Source organism: Felis catus, chromosome A1 (genome assembly GCF_018350175.1).
Source record: "Felis catus isolate Fca126 chromosome A1, F.catus_Fca126_mat1.0, whole genome shotgun sequence".
Classification (NCBI taxonomy): Eukaryota; Metazoa; Chordata; class Mammalia; order Carnivora; family Felidae; genus Felis; species Felis catus.
This window is the reverse complement of record NC_058368.1, coordinates 170,284,111-170,304,761: the sequence shown is the minus strand read 5'-3', so window position 1 is coordinate 170,304,761 and position 20,651 is coordinate 170,284,111. Positions and strand designations below refer to the sequence as shown.

Here is a 20,651-nt window from a genome sequence, read left to right as displayed (position 1 = left end):
GGGATTAGATATTTTTACAGAACTATCCTCAACAGAGTTTTTTTGTTACCCTTGGGAAAAGTGTAATTTAGCTTCAGGGTGTAATTCAAGAAAATGCTACATCCAAAGTTATATAACAGGCAATTTTTCTATTTACTTTCCTCCTCGGTTATAAAAGACTGGGAATGATGTCAATATTATGGATTTTTCAGTAGCAGTTAGGGCAAACTTTGTAATTGAGAATGGACTTCTATTTTATTTAAATTTTTTTTAATGTTTATTTATTTTTGAGAGAGAGATAGACCATGAGCAGGGGAGGGGTGTAGAGAGACTGGGAGACACAGAATCCAAAGCTGGCTCCAGGATCTGAGCTGCCAGCATAGAGCTGGTCACAGGGCTTGAACTCAAGGACCACGAGATGGTGACCTGAGTCAAAGTCGGACATTCAACCGACCAAGGCATCCAGGTGCTCCCCCCTCCCTATGCCCTGGCCCCTCTTTTTAAAAATTTTTTATAATGTGAGAATGGACCTCTTCTATTAACCAAAGCTGGATGATGCCAAGTTTATCTTTCCTCCAAGATCAAGGCCATAGATCTGTCTTTTCACAGAATGACTAAAGCTAGCCCAAAGAAGTCATCTGCTTACTAGTTGTAGCACATCACAGGCCTTTTTAAAGAATTAAAATGTACTTGGGCCCCACGTTTCCATTGTTGGATGCAGAAATCTTGTGATTATATCAGTAATTTAAAGAAGTTGACATTTCAAACACATATTTTCCCTGGGCACTAGGTGTTGGAGGGAGGTATGGAAACTTTTGCCCTGTCAACAGATTAGATCAGATGAACAAGATTTCATAACAGCCAAATATAGGCTATATTTAGCACCCTTTGTGCTTTTGTTTAAAAACAGTTTCAGATTCCAGTAGAATGATTTGAAGGTTGAGAGATTTTTCTAAGTAGTCTTAAAAGTCTAGGTTTGTTCTGAGGCTCTGAGCCAGTCCTCAAAATAAATCTGTAGATAGACTCCAGCCTCGGAGCTAGAGCTCAGGCTGGCAGGTGTAAGTGTCTTAAACTCATTTCCTAGATATGACAATTTGAGATTATCAAAAGGGCCTCTTCTACATTGTAAGATTATTATCTTAATAAACTACTTGCCTATAGTAAATATAGTTTATATTTTCTGTAGTTTATAGTTTCATATAGTTTATATTTTATATAGTTTATAGTTTTAGTATTTTTCAGTACTTACATATGTACCAAGAAATATTCTAGGTGCTGGAATGGAATGGAGTGGTGAATTTATTCTGAATCTTAAGAAGTCTGTTCAGGAGGTAATAGTAGTAAAAGTCCGTAATTAGCCTGCTAGAGGTTCTGCTACTTTGGGTGACTTTCACCAAGTCACAAACATTTTTAAACTTTTATAACATGGCCCATACTATGCTATCAAAATTTATAAGGAAAGAGAGAGAGTGCCATGCATGTGTGAGCAGGTGAGGGGGTGAGGGGCTGAGAGAAAGAGAGAGAATCCCAAGTAGGCTCTGAGCTTATCTTACAAGTGTGAGACCATGACCTGAGCCGAAATCAAGAGTCGGACAATCTATTGAGCCACCCAGGCACCCCTGTGTATGTATTTTTTGGAAGTAGGGTCTATCAAGGGCCACAGAGCTCACTTTCGGATGTATATTTGTGTAGATAATGTGTGGCTAGAAAGGAGAGAGGGGGTGAATGGAAGGGGAAGATGATGTAGGAGAAAAAGACTAGACCAGGAATGCGAAGACCTGGATTATGTCTCCAGCTCTGTGATTCTATGAACTTAGTAAAATCACTAAACATCTAGAGGACTCATTTTACACCTTTGTGACATGAGAGTTCTAGTTAAGACGATTTCCAAAGGTCACTGTCAGTGTTGAAATTCTAGGCTAAAAAGGAACATTTCAAAATATACAGACAAGGTTGGGTGCACAGTTTTATAGATTCATTTATTCATTCAACATATATTATGTCATGTAATTTATTATATCTATGTATGTGTTTGTGTAGTGAGAGTGGGAGAAAACATGTCTATGATACAGATACAGAGGATTTAAGAGGTGCTTGCACAAAACTACGAGGTAGAAAGTCCATAAGTAACCAGAAAGAATGAAGAGGCTATGGAAGCCTAAAGAGAAAGGGAGATGTTTCCAGCCTAAGAAGGGAGGGAGATGGTGTGGACTTGGATCTCCCAAAGAGTTCTTCCATTATGGACCCAGGACAGATTAAGCTAAGAAGCGATTCATCAATTCGTGAGAACCCTGGTGTCCTTTAGTCCTTCTACTGGATGTCACTACTTAAAGCAAGGCCAACTTTGACCTCGTGACCAGCCAAGGAGTGCAAGAATTGAGCAAGTCCTGGACCAAATCCTAGTTATTCTTCTTCCTATCTGTATGATCTTGGCTTAACCTCCCAGCTGCAAGTCTTGCATCTGTCAAATGAGGATACTGTTAGACCTACTTTATAAGGTTGCTGTAGAGAATTTGTAAAATAACACATTTATTACTGATTCAGTAGTGCTCAAAAATGTTAACTACTGTTCTTTTCCTAAAGAGCAGATATTATTTGACCATCTATTCCTGACTTTGAGAGGTCCTATTATGGTAGGACACTGAACTAGATACAAGACTAGGTTCAATTTCTGGCTTTAGTTAGTTGCTTTACTTTGTGGACTGGCTGTGTGTTAGAGTACCCCTTTAATTCTTAGGCCGTTTGCAACTCTGACTCATCCTTCCTTCCTGCTTGCACTGAGCTTATAGTTCATCTGAGGGTCTTCTCAGTTCTTTTCTGAGCATGCCTCCTGTCGTGAGCATGTGCGTGGCTTTCTAAATTCCCTAGTATACATGATGACTTTTGAAAACCCCAAGGCAACTCTCTCCCTGGCCTTTCCTCCTTGGCTTTATAGACAGTCTTTTGTTATGTCTCAACTGTAATTCTTTGCCCTAAATGGCTAACGTTTTCCTGATCACCTTAAAATGTTTTCAAGGGATTCCTACTATTTTTCTTGCCTGAGTGGAGGTCCAGTTAGGGAAAAAAGATGAGAACCTTGCATTAGTTTTTCAGGTAGCCCCTAGAGATGTCAGTATGCATAAACACAGTAACTTGCAAATAACATCTCCTTTATTCCTTCCAGGATCAAGGACTATAGACTGTTCCACAGTGGCACAGGGGCTCCCACAGCTACCGAGAGGGCAGTGGGGGCAAAGGCAAGCAAAAAACAGCACAAAGTTTTCCTACCATTAAGTTGCCTTTTTCTTGATTCTGCATTTGGTTGCTATAAACTTGTTTTCTAGAGTTCTGACAAAGTTGGTTTTGAGTTTCTGGTTGTTTTTTTCCTAAGTTTCTACGGAGGGACACGTTTGAACTGCATACTTGCCATCTTGCTGTCATCACTCCCCTAAGTTACTTAACACTAGAGAGGTCACAACCTCTCTGTATCTATTTCTTCTCTCAACAGAACTTCTCAGAAAATACCCGAAGGCTGTTGTAAGGATTAAATATGGGAATGTGGAAGACATTTACAGGATATAATGCATTTGAAACTTTATTTTAGAAAATATGTTACTTGTTTCGTGAGCCACATCACAGTTACATCAGAAAGACTTTTTAAGTGGTGGGGAAAAAAGTTCAACTTCATGTATTTTTCCTGATCTTCATTTCTACCTACAAAAATAAAACTTTTCCTTCACCAGAAGCCTCAGTAGTTCCCTAGCACCAGGAAGAGAAAAATACTGTTTTTATTTCAACATTTTATTGAACCTTTTCATATTACACAATTTACTGAAAACATTTAAAATACTAGACAAAAACAACCTAAACACACACACACACACACACACACACACACACACACACAAACACCTTGTCCAGCTGAGGTAATACTGTGTAAGATTCACTGTTAAATCACAAGTTTTTGTTACTCTGCTATACAACTTGGTATCATATTAGTGATACTCAATGACTTGAAAGACAGTATACATCCAGTTTATATTAGAGAGAGCAAGAGAAATGCGCAGCTACTTTAAAGAGAAGAGAAAGCAGATATGCCAAAATATCACTCAAATTCTATTGCAGTGTGGTCGCTACCAAGGGGATTTATTTGCTTACATGTTATTGAACGTAATTAATTCAACCCTGAATATCTTTTCAAGAGCTGGCAAATAGTCTTTTATGTTCCAAAAGATCTAATAAGCAAGCTGAAGGCAAATACCCTCCACAATCTCAGTGGAAAAAAACAAATAGCAAAGCACTGTATTTTATTTTCTAAGCAGATGTATGAATACACAGAAATATTGAAGCATTCATGCCAAGTCAGTAAGGTGAATGTGCAGTTGTAACAAGGCCAGTGCTGAAAAGACAGCTGTGAGCAGTCAGGCATGTTTGCAAAAGTGAGACTTCTCTCTCCAGTTTTGTTTCTGAAAATACTGGCTGAATTACCAAACCTCCCAAACCACAGCCATTTTGAAATCAGATTGATTTTTACTCTTTCATATTTATAACGTCTAGTGCTGGGAGTTTGGAAACGTCAATAAATTTTATAAACCTAGGGATTATTTTTCAAGAGTGCATAAAATAGAGAAAGGTAGCTCAAGGGAAAGAAATTTACATGCAAATGTACTAAATCAATTCATAAATTCACAAAACATACTCAGTATTTATCAGATTTTTCAGTTTTTAACTCAATCACTTTCACACTATTTGACTCTGATTAAGAAATCCTACAGAGTAAAGCAAGCATATCATATCTGAGCTCCATGGCCAAACCCTGGCTTAGGTAAGAGGACCGCTGGGCCTCTGGAACATTTTAATAGGATCTTAGTCATAATACTATTAACCATACTGAATTTTAAAATATTCTGAGCTACTGTCATCTTAAAAAAGATGTAGCCAATGGATATTTGACTTTGGTACCTATATGCTAAAGAAAGCAAATTTTAAAAGGGAAAGAGTGTGCCTAATGTGTATTTCACATATTCCTTTCTAATGTCATTTAAGCATATTTGGACAGCATTTAAGTTCTTGAATTTTAAGAATTTTTATATTGCAACTAATTTGGATTGGCAGTAAGAACAATTAGTATTTTACTTGCCACATTCCAATCTTTTTTTTTTTAATTTTTTTTTTCAACGTTTATTTATTTTTGGGACAGAGAGAGACAGAGCATGAACGGGGGAGGGGCAGAGAGAGAGGGAGACACAGAATCGGAAACAGGCTCCAGGCTCTGAGCCATCAGCCCAGAGCCTGACGCGGGGCTCGAACTCACGGACCGCAAGATCGTGACCTGGCTGAAGTCGGAGGCTTAACCGACTGCACCACCCAGGCGCCCCACCACATTCCAATCTTAATTTGCATTCTTTCTCCAAAGAGAAGATCAACCTTGTGTACACACAAGTTCAGTCTATCAGTCTTATAATGATTCTATGAGACAGTTTTATATAACTGAATCTTTATACTTCCATCAAATAATCTTGAAATATTTGATTTTTAACTAAAGGATCTCATGGATTTTCACTAGTTAATACTTGATTCCATTCAGATTCTGTTCTTGTAGAAATTTTCTGAAACTTGGTATTTTCTGAAGTTTACTCTTATTTGAAACATCTTGATTACAATAAAAAGGATTGGAAGTTGGACAGTTTATAAACATCTAAAAATTTATTTAGCAGTTCAAAGCATTGGAAATAATTTAGGTGTCATAGGTAAGGCAAAGTAAACCATAACCCAAAATATTAACTGCAAAGTACAACACGTGATCAGTGGTGATTTATTTTCCCCTCTTGGTGGAATTTATAAAGGGAAAACTTATAGTTTAAAAAAAAAAAAAACATACACACCTACCACATGAGATTGTAGAGAAAATTGCTACTTACATACTGTTTGGCACTTTGGGGATATCATTTTTTGGTTCTAAAACTATTAATCACAAAAAGTAACTATTTTGCTGACACTTAGCAAGTAAATCTCAGTCTGTATACCTTCTAGATTGGACAACACCAGTGCAGTCACTGCGTTTGTGTGCTAAACAGTTTGTAGTAAAACTGTGATCATTCATGTGAGGAAATGAAACTTTAAAATGTTTAAGTTTGGGTCAGTCAAATGCTTATTATTTTATTATACAAGAACCTCACCCACCAACTTCAATTTAACAGGAAGATTTTTTTTTAACAAACTGATAACAATGTTTTTGCTTATTATTTTTTGAGATTTACTTCTTTTCCTCATTCATAAAAAGCAAGGACAAACTTCCTTTAAAGTTTTTATTTTTCCTTTGTTATTCATCCAAACAAGTTTAAATAAAAGGTGATAAGGATAAACTTGCTTTTCCCTTTATGTAGATCTGGTTTGGAGAATGAAACTACAAACAAAAACTAGAATAAAATAAAAACTGAAGCCATTATTTAATGATGACTATACAAAAGGCAAGAGGCACAAATTCCCATGTGAATTTTAATTGTCTCTCCTCTAAGACAAATCATTCAGAAATATAAGGCAAGGAACATTTCTTTCAGTACACAATCCGTAAATGTGCAAACAGTAATAGTTGTCATGATTATTTTCTATTCTATCTTACGAGTGGTCTAAAACCAGACTGATGATTCACATATCTAGGTAAGCAAATCAAACTTTATAAACATATGATGGATGTTTCAGTTGCTGGCATTGAAACGCTGGGTTTGGATATGGACAAGTAGGTTGTTTGCCTTACATCTTTTGGGTACCTTGTCTTTTAATGTTTTCTTCTGATATTCAAGCAGTAAGTATTCATTTTATGAAATAAGCTCATCTAAGAGTGGAAACTTTATAGAGATGAAGGAAATTCCGAGTTACATGTGTGCACATAAATGGCTTTATATAATAAATATTCAGCCATTAAAAAGTTGTACAGGGACAATGCAACTTAAAACTCTTCAAGTCCTGCTTACACACTGCCAAATCTAGTCCTTCTCATCTTTACCACAGATGACACAGTTTATTTGTTTAAAGCTAAACTATCCTGATACTATACACTAGATTAAGGATGACATACCAATGTCAATCTAGAAGGTGAAATAAATTTCTAATAAATATTGAAGTCAGATGGAATAAACTTAGCTCTGTGAAATATTGTTTTACGTTTGCTGACAAATTTTTGCTTCTGCCCAGGGTCTTTTTAGTTTAGCATGAGTGCAACATTAGCTAGAATTCAATTCACAAGTGTTACTTTCATTGAGTTTTCAAATTTGGGATATTTTCCATCCAAATATATACCTGTACCTTTTAAAAAAAGAAGGGTCAATATAATCAGCATGGGCTTTTTTTTTTTTTTTTCCAGTTTCACTTTCTAATCCACTTTCCCCCAGTATTTCACTTTTATCCCACATAATTTCATAACAAAGTACCCAAATTATGTCTTTTAGACTAACCAGGAACTGAGGTCTCACACACTATTTTGAAGAAGGGTAGAGTAAATAATTTTGGTAATCTGTAAAACAGCTGCATGCAGTGTGTACTGTATTATAACAGCACCAAACCCTTTATAAAAACCAAGCATTCCTTCCTCCTGCCTTATAGTATTGATACAGTCTCTCATACCCTCGTACTGTGTATTAATTGGAAGCACTTCATAGCCAAGGTCTGTATTGTCAATGATTGTGCGTGTTCCTTGAATGTGAAGGCGGTGCAAAACTGTTTCCAATGGGTAAAGTATAACATCAGAGCAAAGACTGGCAGCAAAGTTAGCAATAAGTTCTGGAAAATAAGCATCCAACATACTCTGCACCGGACTAGTGCTCTCAGGTAGATGGCTACTATACGTCTTTCTCTTTAGAATTAGCAGGACAAACTTCTGAATGGCTGAGCTGATGATGTAATGCAGAACCCCATGCAGCACAGTGGGGAAGATCAAGGAAAGAAGCGGAAGCAGTCGTTTGCTATGAGGCACCCCTAGGCCCATCACTCTTCCAATTCCTTCTTTAACACATTCCAAGATTCCAGTGTTATCTCGTATTATCTCACTCTGAAATAAAAATGATGAAATGAGTAAAAATTAATACTTGCTTATTTTGCCACAAGAAATGATTTGTTTTAGGTCCCTTCTTAAATCCTAATTTATTGACCACAGAGGGAAAACACCAATGGCTTGCAAACTTCAAGTGTTACCTAGGTATTAGATTCTTTTTTCAAATGAAATTCCATAACAGAGCAGTGAAGCTGGGAGCTATTCTTTTTGGGAAGGGAAAGGAGAGGAAATGTGGACAGGACACATGTGGTTCCCCCACCCTCAAGAACTCAAATGAGTTCTTAGGACTCATTTTGAAAAGCAACAGCTAGTGGACATCTAAAGAGTTTGTATGGTGCTTGGAGTTTTGCTTTTTTTTTTTTTTTTAAAATGTTTATTTATGTATTTTGAGAGAGAGACTGTGAGGGGCAGAGAGAGAGGGAGAGAAAGAATCCCAAGCAGGCTCTGCGCAGTCAGGGTACAGCTCAATGTGGGCCTTGAACCCATGAACTGTGAGATCATGACCTGAGCCGAAACCAAGAGTCAAACACTTAACAGACTGAGCCACCCAGGCACCCCTGATGCTTGGAATTCTTAAGTACAGGTTTAAACCCTGCATCCACTACCTACTGCTTATATAACTTTGGGCAAGTTAGTTCTCCTAAGAATCAGTTGCCCATTCTATAAAAATGGGATTAGTACTACCTAGGTTTTATGCACATGATTGCTGGACATATTAAAGGAAAAAAGGCCTGGCTTCCAGAGGCACTCAGTAAATGTTAGTCATTATCATCTACAACGTCTCTGCCTTTCTACAACTGATCTTAGGAAAGATGATTCAACACAGATCTTTAATTAGCAAAAGGGTATAAGCACTGCAACTTGAGAACAATGGCAGGAGTGTTCAGAATGACTTTAAGATGCAGCGGCTAGGGGCGCCTGGGTGGCGCAGTCGGTTAAGCGTCCGACTTCAGCCAGGTCACGATCTCGCGGTCCGTGAGTTCGAGCCCCGCGTCGGGCTCTGGGCTGATGGCTCAGAGCCTGGAGCCTGTTTCCGATTCTGTGTCTCCCTCTCTCTCTGCCCCTCCCCCGTTCATGCTCTGTCTCTTTCTGTCCTAAAAATAAATAAACGTTGAAAAAAAAAATTAAAAAAAAAAAAGATGCAGCGGCTAGATCAGGGATTTTTAATGAAGACAATAGATCACTACTAAGTTCATATTTAAGGGCTTCAGGAGAAGTTCTACAGGAGATCTATATATAAATGTATATTTTCTTTTTTCTTTTTCAACGTTTATTTATTTTTGGGACAGAGAGAGACAGAGCATGAACGGGGGAGGGGCAGAGAGAGAGGGAGACACAGAATCAGAAACAGGCTCCAGGCTCTGAGCCATCAGCCCAGAGCCTGACGCGGGGCTCGAACTCACGGACCGTGAGATCGTGACCTGGCTGAAGTCGGACGCTTAACCGACTGCGCCACCCAGGTGCCCCAATAAATGTATATTTTCAAGGGAAAAAGTATTCTCGGAAATCTGAGCTGGGTCCCCAGAAGGGGAAAAAAAACACTGAACATGAACGGAGTAGGAAGAGAGAAGCTAATGTAGTAATCTGAGGATGTGGCATTCATTGAAAGGATAATGGTTGCCTCATAGTGGGAAGAAACTGACAAATCTCAGACACTTGCTAAAGTCAGAAAAAGACGTATGTCTGATTGGTTATAAAGGATGACAGAAACATAAAAATCAAGACTCCTTAAAATTAAAACTAAAATTTTAAGTCTTCAGGGTAAAGACAACAATAGTACCACTAGCAGAAAAGGAGAAGAGGCTCAAAAAGAAGCTAATTGTCAGGGTAATAAGATGAGACTGTTTACATGAGTTTGAGATGGAGATGATTTAATTCAGCTAGAGATTAGAGTTAAAATGATTCATGAGAATAAATGAGTTCTACCAGATAGTGAATATAGGATAAAAAGCAGAGAATACAGGATAAAAAGGTTACACCTTGGAAGGCAGGAGAAGAGATGGCAAAGAGGTTATTGAAGGAAGAGGAAAACGTTCAAGAGAGAAATACTCTAAGAAGATAGACTTTTAGAAAAACCAGACAAAAGGAGTCAAAAGGAGTTCCAGGTGAAACCCAGAGCAAGGGAAAGCAGGGGCTGGATATTGGGTAAAAAAACCAAACTAACTTACAGCGAGCTGGGCACTTTACATAGACAACTCATCTCATTGTTTTAACTGTTATTAAAATACTATTCCCATCTTATGGATAAGTGGAAAAGAGTAATTAGAAAAGCAAAGGCTGATCCAGTAAGGTTTTTATAGAGAGGAAATCCATACACACTGAAGACAAAAAATAAGCCAGAGGACCTAGTGTTGGAGACAGAAAATAGGCGGTATACAATTAATTGGAGTTAAAACTATCTTCATCTTATAGTTTTAAGTGTAGGAAGTACATTAATACACTGCACAGCCAGGCCCCGTTTGCTGCCCAGGCTCCTTTTCACTGTACACTCTGTCCTTACCACTGGACCCCTGCCTCCCCATTATACCCCTACCTTCCACCCCCTGACACTGTCTTGCACCTGCTCAGTGGCCATCGTCGTAAGTTTCCTCAGGGCTATCAGCCCTCTCCTTCTGCCCACTGCCCCACCAACCTGCCTTCTGGCACCTGCTCTATGGCCAACCAAGAGAAGCTTTCACAGGGACACTGAGTGGGTTTGGCTCTTCTTCTGGTCCTATAATCGGTGCTAGGTTGATCCAGTGAACAAGACTGAGGTTGGAGGGGACCTTGGATGTCACCTTTCTCCCACATTCATTTCAACAGGTAACCTTCTGGGGAGAGTTAACATGGCAGAGAAGTAGGGGGACCTGGATTTTCCTTGTCCCCCAAACACAGCTGTATTGAGGTCAGATCACTTGGAACACCCAGGAAATCAATCTGCGGAGTGGCAGAAGGATCTCCACGGTTGGAGGGAAACAGCTCGGCAGGACTTATGTGTGTGTATGTGAATGGGGGAGATAAAGCGGCAGAGCTATGGAGGAGAAGGAACCCTTTCTGTGGAGAAACAAAAAAGAGAGAAAGAGAGAGGGGCTGTAAAAGTGTGGCATCAAGTTAGCACAAGAGGAAAACCTCTCTGGACTATGGACTGGGCAGAGAAAAGCACGGAGTGTCCCAGTTCTTTGTTCGCAAACAGGCTTTGGAGCTGAAACTCCAAGGTTCAGGAAGTGCACAACTTTGTCTGGAGCGGAGCCATGGGCCATGCTCCTAGAGAGGAGAGAGCTGGCCCTGGAGCGCATAGTGTGGTGTGGCAATTTCGGGGTGCACTGGGAGAGAACAGTCCACTTCCTGGAGTACTTTCGGAAAAGGGCTTATTGGCTCCCCAAGGACAAAAGACCCCGCAGGAGTCAGCCAAAGGCCTTTCATCAGCTGGGTGGAGAGGCTCTACTCCAGAGGATGGGAGTGGACTCACATGGTGCCAGGTCCTTCAAGACATCAGGTTTTGAATCCCAGCCGAGTGCCAAAGGAAAGGCTCAGGATGACTGAGGTGCAGGGTAAGCTGACGGTCCTCGCTATTCTTTAAGGGCTGCCTGAACTGCAGGGGTTGAGATCCCCAGTCCAAGAACGAGAGATTGGGGTGATGCCATCTTTCCTCCAATACCAAAATGCTGGGACTTCAGAGAGCAACCCAAATTCTGCCCCTCCACGTCTGGCAACTGCTTATTTACTGGGGCAAGACTGACTGACCCAATGCAGCCGGCCTCTCTTCCAGACCAGCATAGCCACCAGCCCCAGGAACCAACAGACTTTTTTTTTCTTTTTCCTCTCTTTCTTTCCTTCTGCTTCTTTTTTTCTTTGGAATCAGGGTCACAGTTTCTGATTAGTTTTTTGTCATTTCTTATTATATATATTTTTTGATCAGGCTTTTTAAAAAAATTTATTCTTGTTCTGTTCTCCTTTCTTCTGCTTATTTTTCTTCATTTTTTTTCTCCCTCTTTCTTTGGAATCAGGCTTATGGTTTTTTGATTCTCTGTTTGGCTTCCTTTTCTCCCCTTTCCTTTTTCTCTTTTTATGGGATCAGGCTCCCCCACACTTTTTTTTTTCCCCATGCTACCTCAACAAACAAATCACTGCACACCTAGTTAAAGGTCCAAACAGTCCACCACTGCCAGCAAGGTGGAGCTCTGTAGAGGACTGACAAGTGGGATAGAGCAGCCAAAATGCAACAGCAGAGTGCATGCAACATATACCAGACACACTTCCTGGAGTGCCAGGCCCTGGACTGTGTGCAATTCCTTTTTCATGTAGCAGTACTCTTAGGTGCAGGACACATAACAAGCTTGTAAGACACACAAAAGACAGAAACTTAGCCAAAATGGCAAGACCGATGAATTCTCCCCAAAAGAAAGGTCAAGAAGAAATCAAGCCAGATACTTGCTCAAAACAGAAACAAAATATTTGAACAATAATTTAGAACAAAAGTCATATGACTAATAGATGGGCTTAGAAAAAAGCAGAGAAGACACCAGAGAAACCTTTGCTGCAGACCAAAAACCTAAGAAATAGTCATGAATTAGAAAATGCTATAATTGAGATGCAAAAAAAACTAGATATGGTGACAGCAAGAAATGAAGAAGCAGAGGAGAGGATACGTGAAATAGAAGATAAAATTATAGAAAATAGTGAAGCTGAAAAAAAGAAGGAAAGGAAATTATTAGATCATGAGGGGAGAATTAGAGAACTAAGTGATTCCATGAAACCAAACAATATCCATATCATAGGAGTCCCAGAAGTAGAGCAAGAAAAAGGGGCAGAAGATTTATCTGAACAAATAATTGAGAACTTCCCTAATCTGGGGAAGGAAACAGACATCCAAGTCCAAGAAGCACAGAGAACTCCCTTCAAACACAACAAAAACAGGTCAATCCCATGACATGTCAGTGAAACCTTCCAAATATAAAGAGAGAGAATTCTGAAAGCAGCTAGGGACAAAAGGTGCTTTACCTACCAGGATAGACACATAAGGGTCCAGTAGCAGACCTGTCCACTGAAACTTGGCAGGCCAGAAGGGACTGGCAGAAAATATTCAATGTGCTGAATAGGAGAAATAGGCAGCCAAGAATCCTTTATCCGGCAAGGCTGGCATTCAGAATAGAAGGAGAGACAAACTTTCCCAAACAAAAACTAAAGGAGTTCATGACCACTAAACCAGCCCTGCAAGAAATTCTAAGGAGGATTCTGTGAGTGGAAAGCAGCAAAGACTAAAAAGGACCAGAGAACATCCAAATCAACATGAAATCCACAGATAACACAATGGCACTAAATTTGTATCTTTCAATAATCACTCTGAGTGTAAATGGACTAACTGCTCCAATCAAAGATAAAGGATATCAGAATGGATTAAGAAAACAAGATCCATTTACGTGCTGCCTACAAAAGACTCATTTCAGACTTGAGTAAACCTGCACACTGAAAGTGAAGAGATGGAAAACCATCTATCATGCTAATGTAGAACAAAAGAAAGCCAAAGTAGCCATACTTCTATCAGACACTCTATTTTAATCTTTAAAAAAATGTTTATTTATTTATTTTTGAGAGAGAGAGAGAGAAAGAGGATGAATGAATGAATGAATGTGGGGGAGGAGCAGAAATAGAGGGAGACACAGAATCCAAATTAGGCTCCAGGCTCTGAGCTGTCAGCATAGAGCCCGACGTGGGGCTTGAGCTCATAGACTGCAAGATCATGACCTGAGCTGAAGTCAGATCCTTAACCAACAGAGCCACCCAGGCACCCCAGACAAACTCGATTTTAAAACAAAGGCTGTAACAAGAGATAAAGAAGGGCATTATATTACAATTAAGAGGTCTAATCATTGAGAAGAGCTAACAATTATAAATATTTATGCCCCCAACTTGTATGCACCCCAATACATAAAACAATCACAAACATAAGCAAACTTATTGATAATAATACCATAATTATAGGAGAATTTAGTACTCTTCTTACAACAATGGACAGATTATCTAAGCAGAAAATCAACAAAGAAACAATGGCTACTAATGACACACTGGACCAGATGGACTTAAGAGATATATTCAGAACATTTCATCCTAAAGCAGCAGAATACACATTCTTCTCAAGTGCACATGGAACATTCTCCAGAATAGATCACTTATTGGGTCACAAATCAGCCCTCAACAAGTACAAAAAGATTTAGATCATACCATGCATGTTTTCAGATCACAAAACTATGAAACCTAATCACAAGAAAAAATGTGGAAAGGCCTCAAATACATAGAGTTAAAGAACATTCTACTAAAGAATGAATGGATTAATCAGGAAATTACAGAAGGAATTAAAATATACATGGAAGTCAATGAAAATAAAAACTGACAGTCCAAACCCTTTGGGATACAGCAAAGGCAGTGCTAAGAGAAAAATACATTGCAATTCAGGCCTATCTCAAGAAGCAAGAAGGGTCCCAAATACACAACACCTAAAGGAGCTAGAAAAGGAGCAGCAAATAAAGCCTAAAGCCAGCAGAAGAAGGGAAATAACTCAGATAAAAGGACCCAAATAGATAAAATCACAAATGAAAGAGGAGAGATCACAATCAACACCACAGAAATACAATTATAAGAGAATACTATTTAAAATTATATGCCAATAAATAGGACAATCTGGAAGAAATGGACAAATTCCTAGACACTCATACACTACCAAAACTCAAACAGGAAGAAACAGAAAATTTGAACAGGCCCAAAACCAGCAAAGAAATTGAAGCGGTTATCAAAAATCTCCCCCAAAACAAAAGTCCTGGGCCTCATGGCTTCCCAGGGAATTCTACCAGATATTTAAAGAAGACCTAATACCTATTTTCCTCAACTGTTCTAAAAAACAGAAAGGGAAGGAAAACTTCCAAACTCATTCTATGAAGCCACCATCACCTTGATTCCAAAACCAGACAAAGACCCACTAAAAAGGAGACTTATAAGCCACTATCACTGATGAAACTGGATGCAAAAATTCTCAACAAGATACCAGCAAATCAAATTCAACAGTACATCAAAAGAATTATTCACCATGATCAAGTGGGATTTATTCTTGGGCTTCCAGGGCTGGTTCAATATTTGCAAATCAATCAACGTGATACATCACATTAATAAAAGAAAGAATAAGAACCAAACAATCCTTTCAATAGATGCAGAAAAAGCATTTGACAAAATACAGTATCGTTTCTTGATAAAGAGCAAGTATACAAGTAAGCAGAGATAGAAGGAACACACCTTAAAATCATAAAAGCCATATATGAAAGACCCACAGCTAACATCATCCTTAATGGGGAAAATCTGAGAGCTTTCCCCCTAAGGTCAGGAACACGACAAGGATGTCCACTGTCATCACTGTTGTTCAACATAGTACTGTTAAGTCCTAGCCTCAGCAATCAGACAACAAAAAGAAATAAAAAGCATCCAAATTGGCCAGGAGGAAATCAAACTTTCACTCTTCGCAGATGGCAGGATGCTCGCTTGACTGGGAAAACCCAAAGATTCCAACAAAAAACTACTAGAGCAGTAAAGTCACAGGATATAAAATCAATGTACAAAAATCGGTTGCATTTCTATACACCAAAAATGAAGCAGCAGAAAGAGATATCAAGGAATCAGTCCCATTTACAATTGCACCAAAAACCGTAAGATACCTACGAATAAGCCTAACTAAAGAGGTAAAAGTTCTAGATGCTAAAAACTATAGAAAGCTTATAAAAGAAATTGAAAAAGACACAAAGAAATGGAAAAATAATCCATGCTCATGGAAGGACAAATATTGTTAAATTGTCAACACTACCCAAAGCAATATACACATTCAATGCAACCTCTATCAAAATAACACCAGCATTCTTCACAGAGCTTGAACAAATGATCCTAAAATTTGTATGGAACCAGAAAAGACCCTGAATAGCCAAAGCAATCCTGAAAAAGAAAACCAAAGCTGGAGGTATCACAATTCCAGACTTCAAGCTGTATTACAAAGCTGTAATCATCAAGACAAGTATTGGCATAAAAACAGACATATAGACCAAAGGAATAGAACAGAGAACCCAGAAATGGACCCACAAACATATGGCCAACTAAGCTTCAACAAAGCAGGAAAGAATATCCAATGGAAAAAAAGACAGTCTCTTTAGCAAATGGTGCTGGGAGAACTGGACAGCGACATGAAGAATGAAATGGGACTACTTTCGTACACAGTACACAAAAATAAATTCAAAATGGATGAAAGACCTAAATGCAAGACAGGAAACCATCAAAATCATAGAGGAGAAAAGAGGCAGCAACCTCTTTGACCTCGACCACAGTAACTTCTTATTTGCCATGTCTCTGGAGGCAAGGGAAATGAAAGCAAAAATGAACTACTAGGACCTCATCAAGATAAAAAGCTTCTGCACAGCAAAGGACAATCAACAAAACTAAAAGGCAACTGACAGAATGGGAGAAGATATTTGCAAATGATGTATCAGATAAAGGGTTAGTATCCAAAATCTATAAAGAACTTACCAAGCTTAACACCCAAAATACAAATAATCCATTGAAGAAATGGGCAGAGGACATGAATAGACTCTTCAAGAAAATATTCAGATGGCTAACAGACACATGAAAAGATGCTCAACATCACTCATCATCAGGGAAATACAAATCAAAACCACAATGAGATAACACTTCACACTTGTCAGAATGGCTAAAATGAACAACTTCAGGAAACAAAATATGTTGACAAGGATTCAGAGAAAAGGGAACCCTTTTGTACTGTTGGTGGGAATACAAACTGGTGCAGCCACACTGGAAAACAGTACGGAGGTTCCTCAAAGAATTAAAAATAGAAAAACCCTATGACCCAGCAATTGCACTAATAGGACTTTATCCAAATGATACAAAAATGCTGATTCAAAGGGGCACATGCATCACAATGTTTATAGCAGCACTATCCGGAGCCAAATTATGGAAAGAGCCCAAATGTCCATCAACTGATGAATAGATAAAGAAGATATGGTGTATATACGCATTGGCATATTACTTGGCGATCAAAAAGAATGATATCTTGCCATTTGCAACAATGTGGATGGAACTACACTATATTATGCTGAAGGAAGTAAGTCAGTCAGAGAAAGATAAATGTATGAGTTCACTCAAATGTGGAATTTAAGAAACCAAACAGATGAACATGAGGAAGGGAAGGAAAATAAGATTAACATACAGAGGGAGGCAAACCATAAGAGACTCTTAAATACAGAGAACAAACTGGGGGTTGTTAGATGAGAGGTGGGTTGGGGGATGGGTTAGATGGGTGATGGGCATTGAGAAGGGCATCTGTTGGGACGAGCACTGGGTGTCATATGTAAGAGATGAAGCACTGGTTCTACTCCTGAAGCCAAGACTACACTGTATGTTAACTAAGTTGAATTTAAATTAAATAAATAAATAAATAAATAAATAAATAAATAAATAAATAAATAAATAAATAAATAAATAAAAGAAGTACATTAATACAATGTGTTTGAAGCACCACCATGTGGTTAGAAATGGTAAAACGCTGTAAAATGCTGACAGGAGACTGCTTTAGCTCTGTAGTACTTAACATGCCATGGCATCAAATGTTCCTTAAAAGGCATACTTAAAAAGAATACTGTTAGTAGACTACAAATGGGACGACCTGATCACTGTTAGGATGATTCTCCAGCATGTTTTATGCTCAGGTAATTAGCAATTTACTGTCCAGTGACAAGCCATAAGCATTTGAGTTGTACATTAAGTGTCTTAAAAGGTTGAAAAAACAAAACAGAACAACCCCTATAGGTTCTTTGTAATCGGAGTAAGTCATAGGCTGGGGTCTGAGACAGTTGAATGAAGAGTACAGCTGCCTATTGAAAGGATAAAAAATTAAAACTACAAGTGTGAAGTAAGTGTGCAAAGGAAAGATCCACACCAACAGTGTGCCTAGAATATAATCTCTGAGATATGTGTGGTATCTGTGAGATACAAATTTTAAAAGGATACTGTCTTAAGTTTGTCTGGTATACAATCAGAATCTGATATAAATAATATATTGAGTATTCCAAAAAATGTTTTTAACTAAAAAATGACAACGAAGAGTAGCTCACCTGTACTGTTTCAATCAGACTTGCTGAGTAAAAAGGCATTGCCACCATGTAAGTGAGGCTGTAGAAATTAAAACAAATTTATCAGTACACGGAAACCACATGCTTCCACTACATGTTTAGTATCGACTGTAATATATCAGCATAATTTATATTCAAGCCTGAATATATTTAAGGGTTTCAACAATTAATATCTATAGCCTGTTAGTATCTACTTCAACTATTAATATCTATAAGATGCCTTATTCAACAGCTGGCAATGAAAATTTAAGTATTAAATTTTACACAGGGAAAGGCTGCAAGGAAAACAGATTTTATTTTAAACCAGTAAAACGTATGCTTAGTTACGATTCACTGTCCAACCTGCACATAGCTAATGTAGCCTTGTTGTCTACCTGCACATAGCCAATGTAGCCTATAAATCTGATACTTAGAAGTTAGGATGAGGGATCCATTCCATTGTCTGCCTTTTTAGTGACATTTGAACAAGTAAACTGTTCTGCTATTATCCTATATATTCTCATTATCCATTCCCAGATTTCCCACCCAGCAGAGCTAAGCCAGTCTTCAATGGTGAGTCAAGTCCCCTTTTATTATCAAAAAACAATATTGTACAGCTTTGCAAAGTTGTTTCTTATCACCACTAATTAGACATAGTAATATTACAACTTTGCAAGCCTGCAAAATATAGTTATTTAAAATAATATCAAGGTGGGACTTACCTAACCCTATGGGGCCAGGTCCTGGCAAGTAGTAGTTTTCAAGGTGAATGGAACATCCTAAGTAATAATGTGCTGGAATGTCCCACAGAGGGAGCCAGCAAGCTGGGGGATTTCCAATTCACAATCTTCAAAAAAAATTAAAAAGTGAAGGGTAAAATTCTAAACTACAAAAATGGTCAGTGTTGTAAAATCACTAAGTGACTTTAGGACTACATTTTAATAACGCTAAGGTTTGAATTTGCTCATCACTTTACAGATAAATTTTTGTCTCTGCTTAATAATTAAATGATAATTTTTCTGGCAATTTGGGTTAAACAAACTGAAGACCTTTGCTAACTTCCTAAGAACACAGATAAAAATTAGGTTGTGATTTCAGCCTTTCAAATTAGAAAGATTTATTTTAAAGATAATGTATGTATTTCAGGATTTTATTCTTCGTTCATTCCTGTTATTTGCCTTTTGAAGTTCTAGTCCCACAAATATCTTATTGCTCTTTCTTCACCATACTAAGATTTTTTTTCAGTTCTAACACTATAAAAATTAATGGAAATTTTCAATATTAGTGCCACTTTTGATACTTACGATTTCAGTAGAAGGTGTTCTCCTATTTGTTTAGGATTCCATTTATGTGAAATCTCTCTAAAAAATAAATTTGAATAAAACAAAAGCCATGTTATTTGAAACACCTTGAATCAGCCTGATTTTCAAAAAGGTAATCGATTTTAATTAAAAAAAATCTGTAGGAGAAATATATTCTAATGTAAACATTTTCCTTTCTGGCACACACTTAAACAATTATGTTGGTTTAAAAAGAAAAAAAAAATCCCAGCTGTTTTTCTATGTGCTGCAGGAAGTGGCTGACAGAGGACAAAGAGCTATAACTGATTATAAAAAATAATATGAAAACTTAAAGAAGGAGATATAAAAATGACAGGCTGAGGAAGAAAGAATTGTTGGGGAGAGGAGGAGACAATGAATAGGCTAAAGGAAGAAAAAGCTTTAAAAAATAACTAAGAATGAGAATTTAAAAACAAAATAAAATCAAGTAACTGTAATGCAGAATGAATGACACAACCTTTGCGTAGCACTGAGTTTCCACAGCGTCTTGCCTTACTCTGATGACATTAATTGTGTGACCTACTGTATGCCAGGCACTGTGCAAAGTGCTTTGCGTGAATTATTTCTGACTCTCACAATGACCCTGTTATCCCCATTTCATCGATGAGGAAATAAGCTCGGAGAGGATTCATAACTCACCCAAAGCCATACAACTACTTAGTGGTGGAACTGGGTTCTAAACCCAGGTCTCTGGGACTTGAAGTCTGCACACTCTGCCAGCACTGCCTCTCATCTCATTTGATACAAGAAGGCATCCTGTGACGTAGGCAGAACAGTGGTGGTCCGATTTGTTTTACTTATGAGACAAATGAAGGTAAGAAGACCCACGGGGACATGATCAGGAGACAGGCAAAACACCTGGTCTGGAAGTAAGGTTGAGGACTGTGTGCTTCCTGCTATTGAGGTTACCCGTGGAAACCAGAAAAGGAAAAAGAAGAAGACGAGAGGTGAGCTACAAAAACAAAAAAGGAGAAAGCTGTTTCAAGAGAAAAGTCAAAAAGGAGAAAAGAATATGGAATGAGAGCAAAAGGGAAAGTCAGTGAGGAGGCAGAATAAAATGAGAAGGCAGAGAGAGGGACAGGAGACGGGGAGAAGGGGGCGAGGCAGGAGAACAAGAAGGGGTTTGCCATGTCAAAATAAAGCATGAAACAAGGAAAACTGCTGTCCGCA

At 38.3% G+C, this 20,651-nt stretch overlaps 1 protein-coding gene across 2 annotated transcripts in view; it reads right to left on the bottom strand.

The window, feature by feature from the left end:
- Positions 1-5,640: 5,640 nt before the first annotated feature.
- The window catches only part of SLC25A46 (solute carrier family 25 member 46), a 28,636-nt gene continuing 13,625 nt past the window's right edge, over positions 5,641-20,651 (bottom strand). For both annotated transcript variants that reach the window (XM_011284939.4, XM_011284932.4), the window contains exons 6-8: positions 19,446-19,502; positions 18,145-18,202; positions 5,641-8,005 (exon numbers count right to left, since the gene is read on the bottom strand). In XM_011284939.4, the coding sequence (XP_011283241.2) occupies positions 7,427-8,005; positions 18,145-18,202; positions 19,446-19,502 (694 nt within the window). In that variant the 3' untranslated portion in view covers positions 5,641-7,426. The remainder of the gene's footprint in view (positions 8,006-18,144; positions 18,203-19,445; positions 19,503-20,651) is intronic.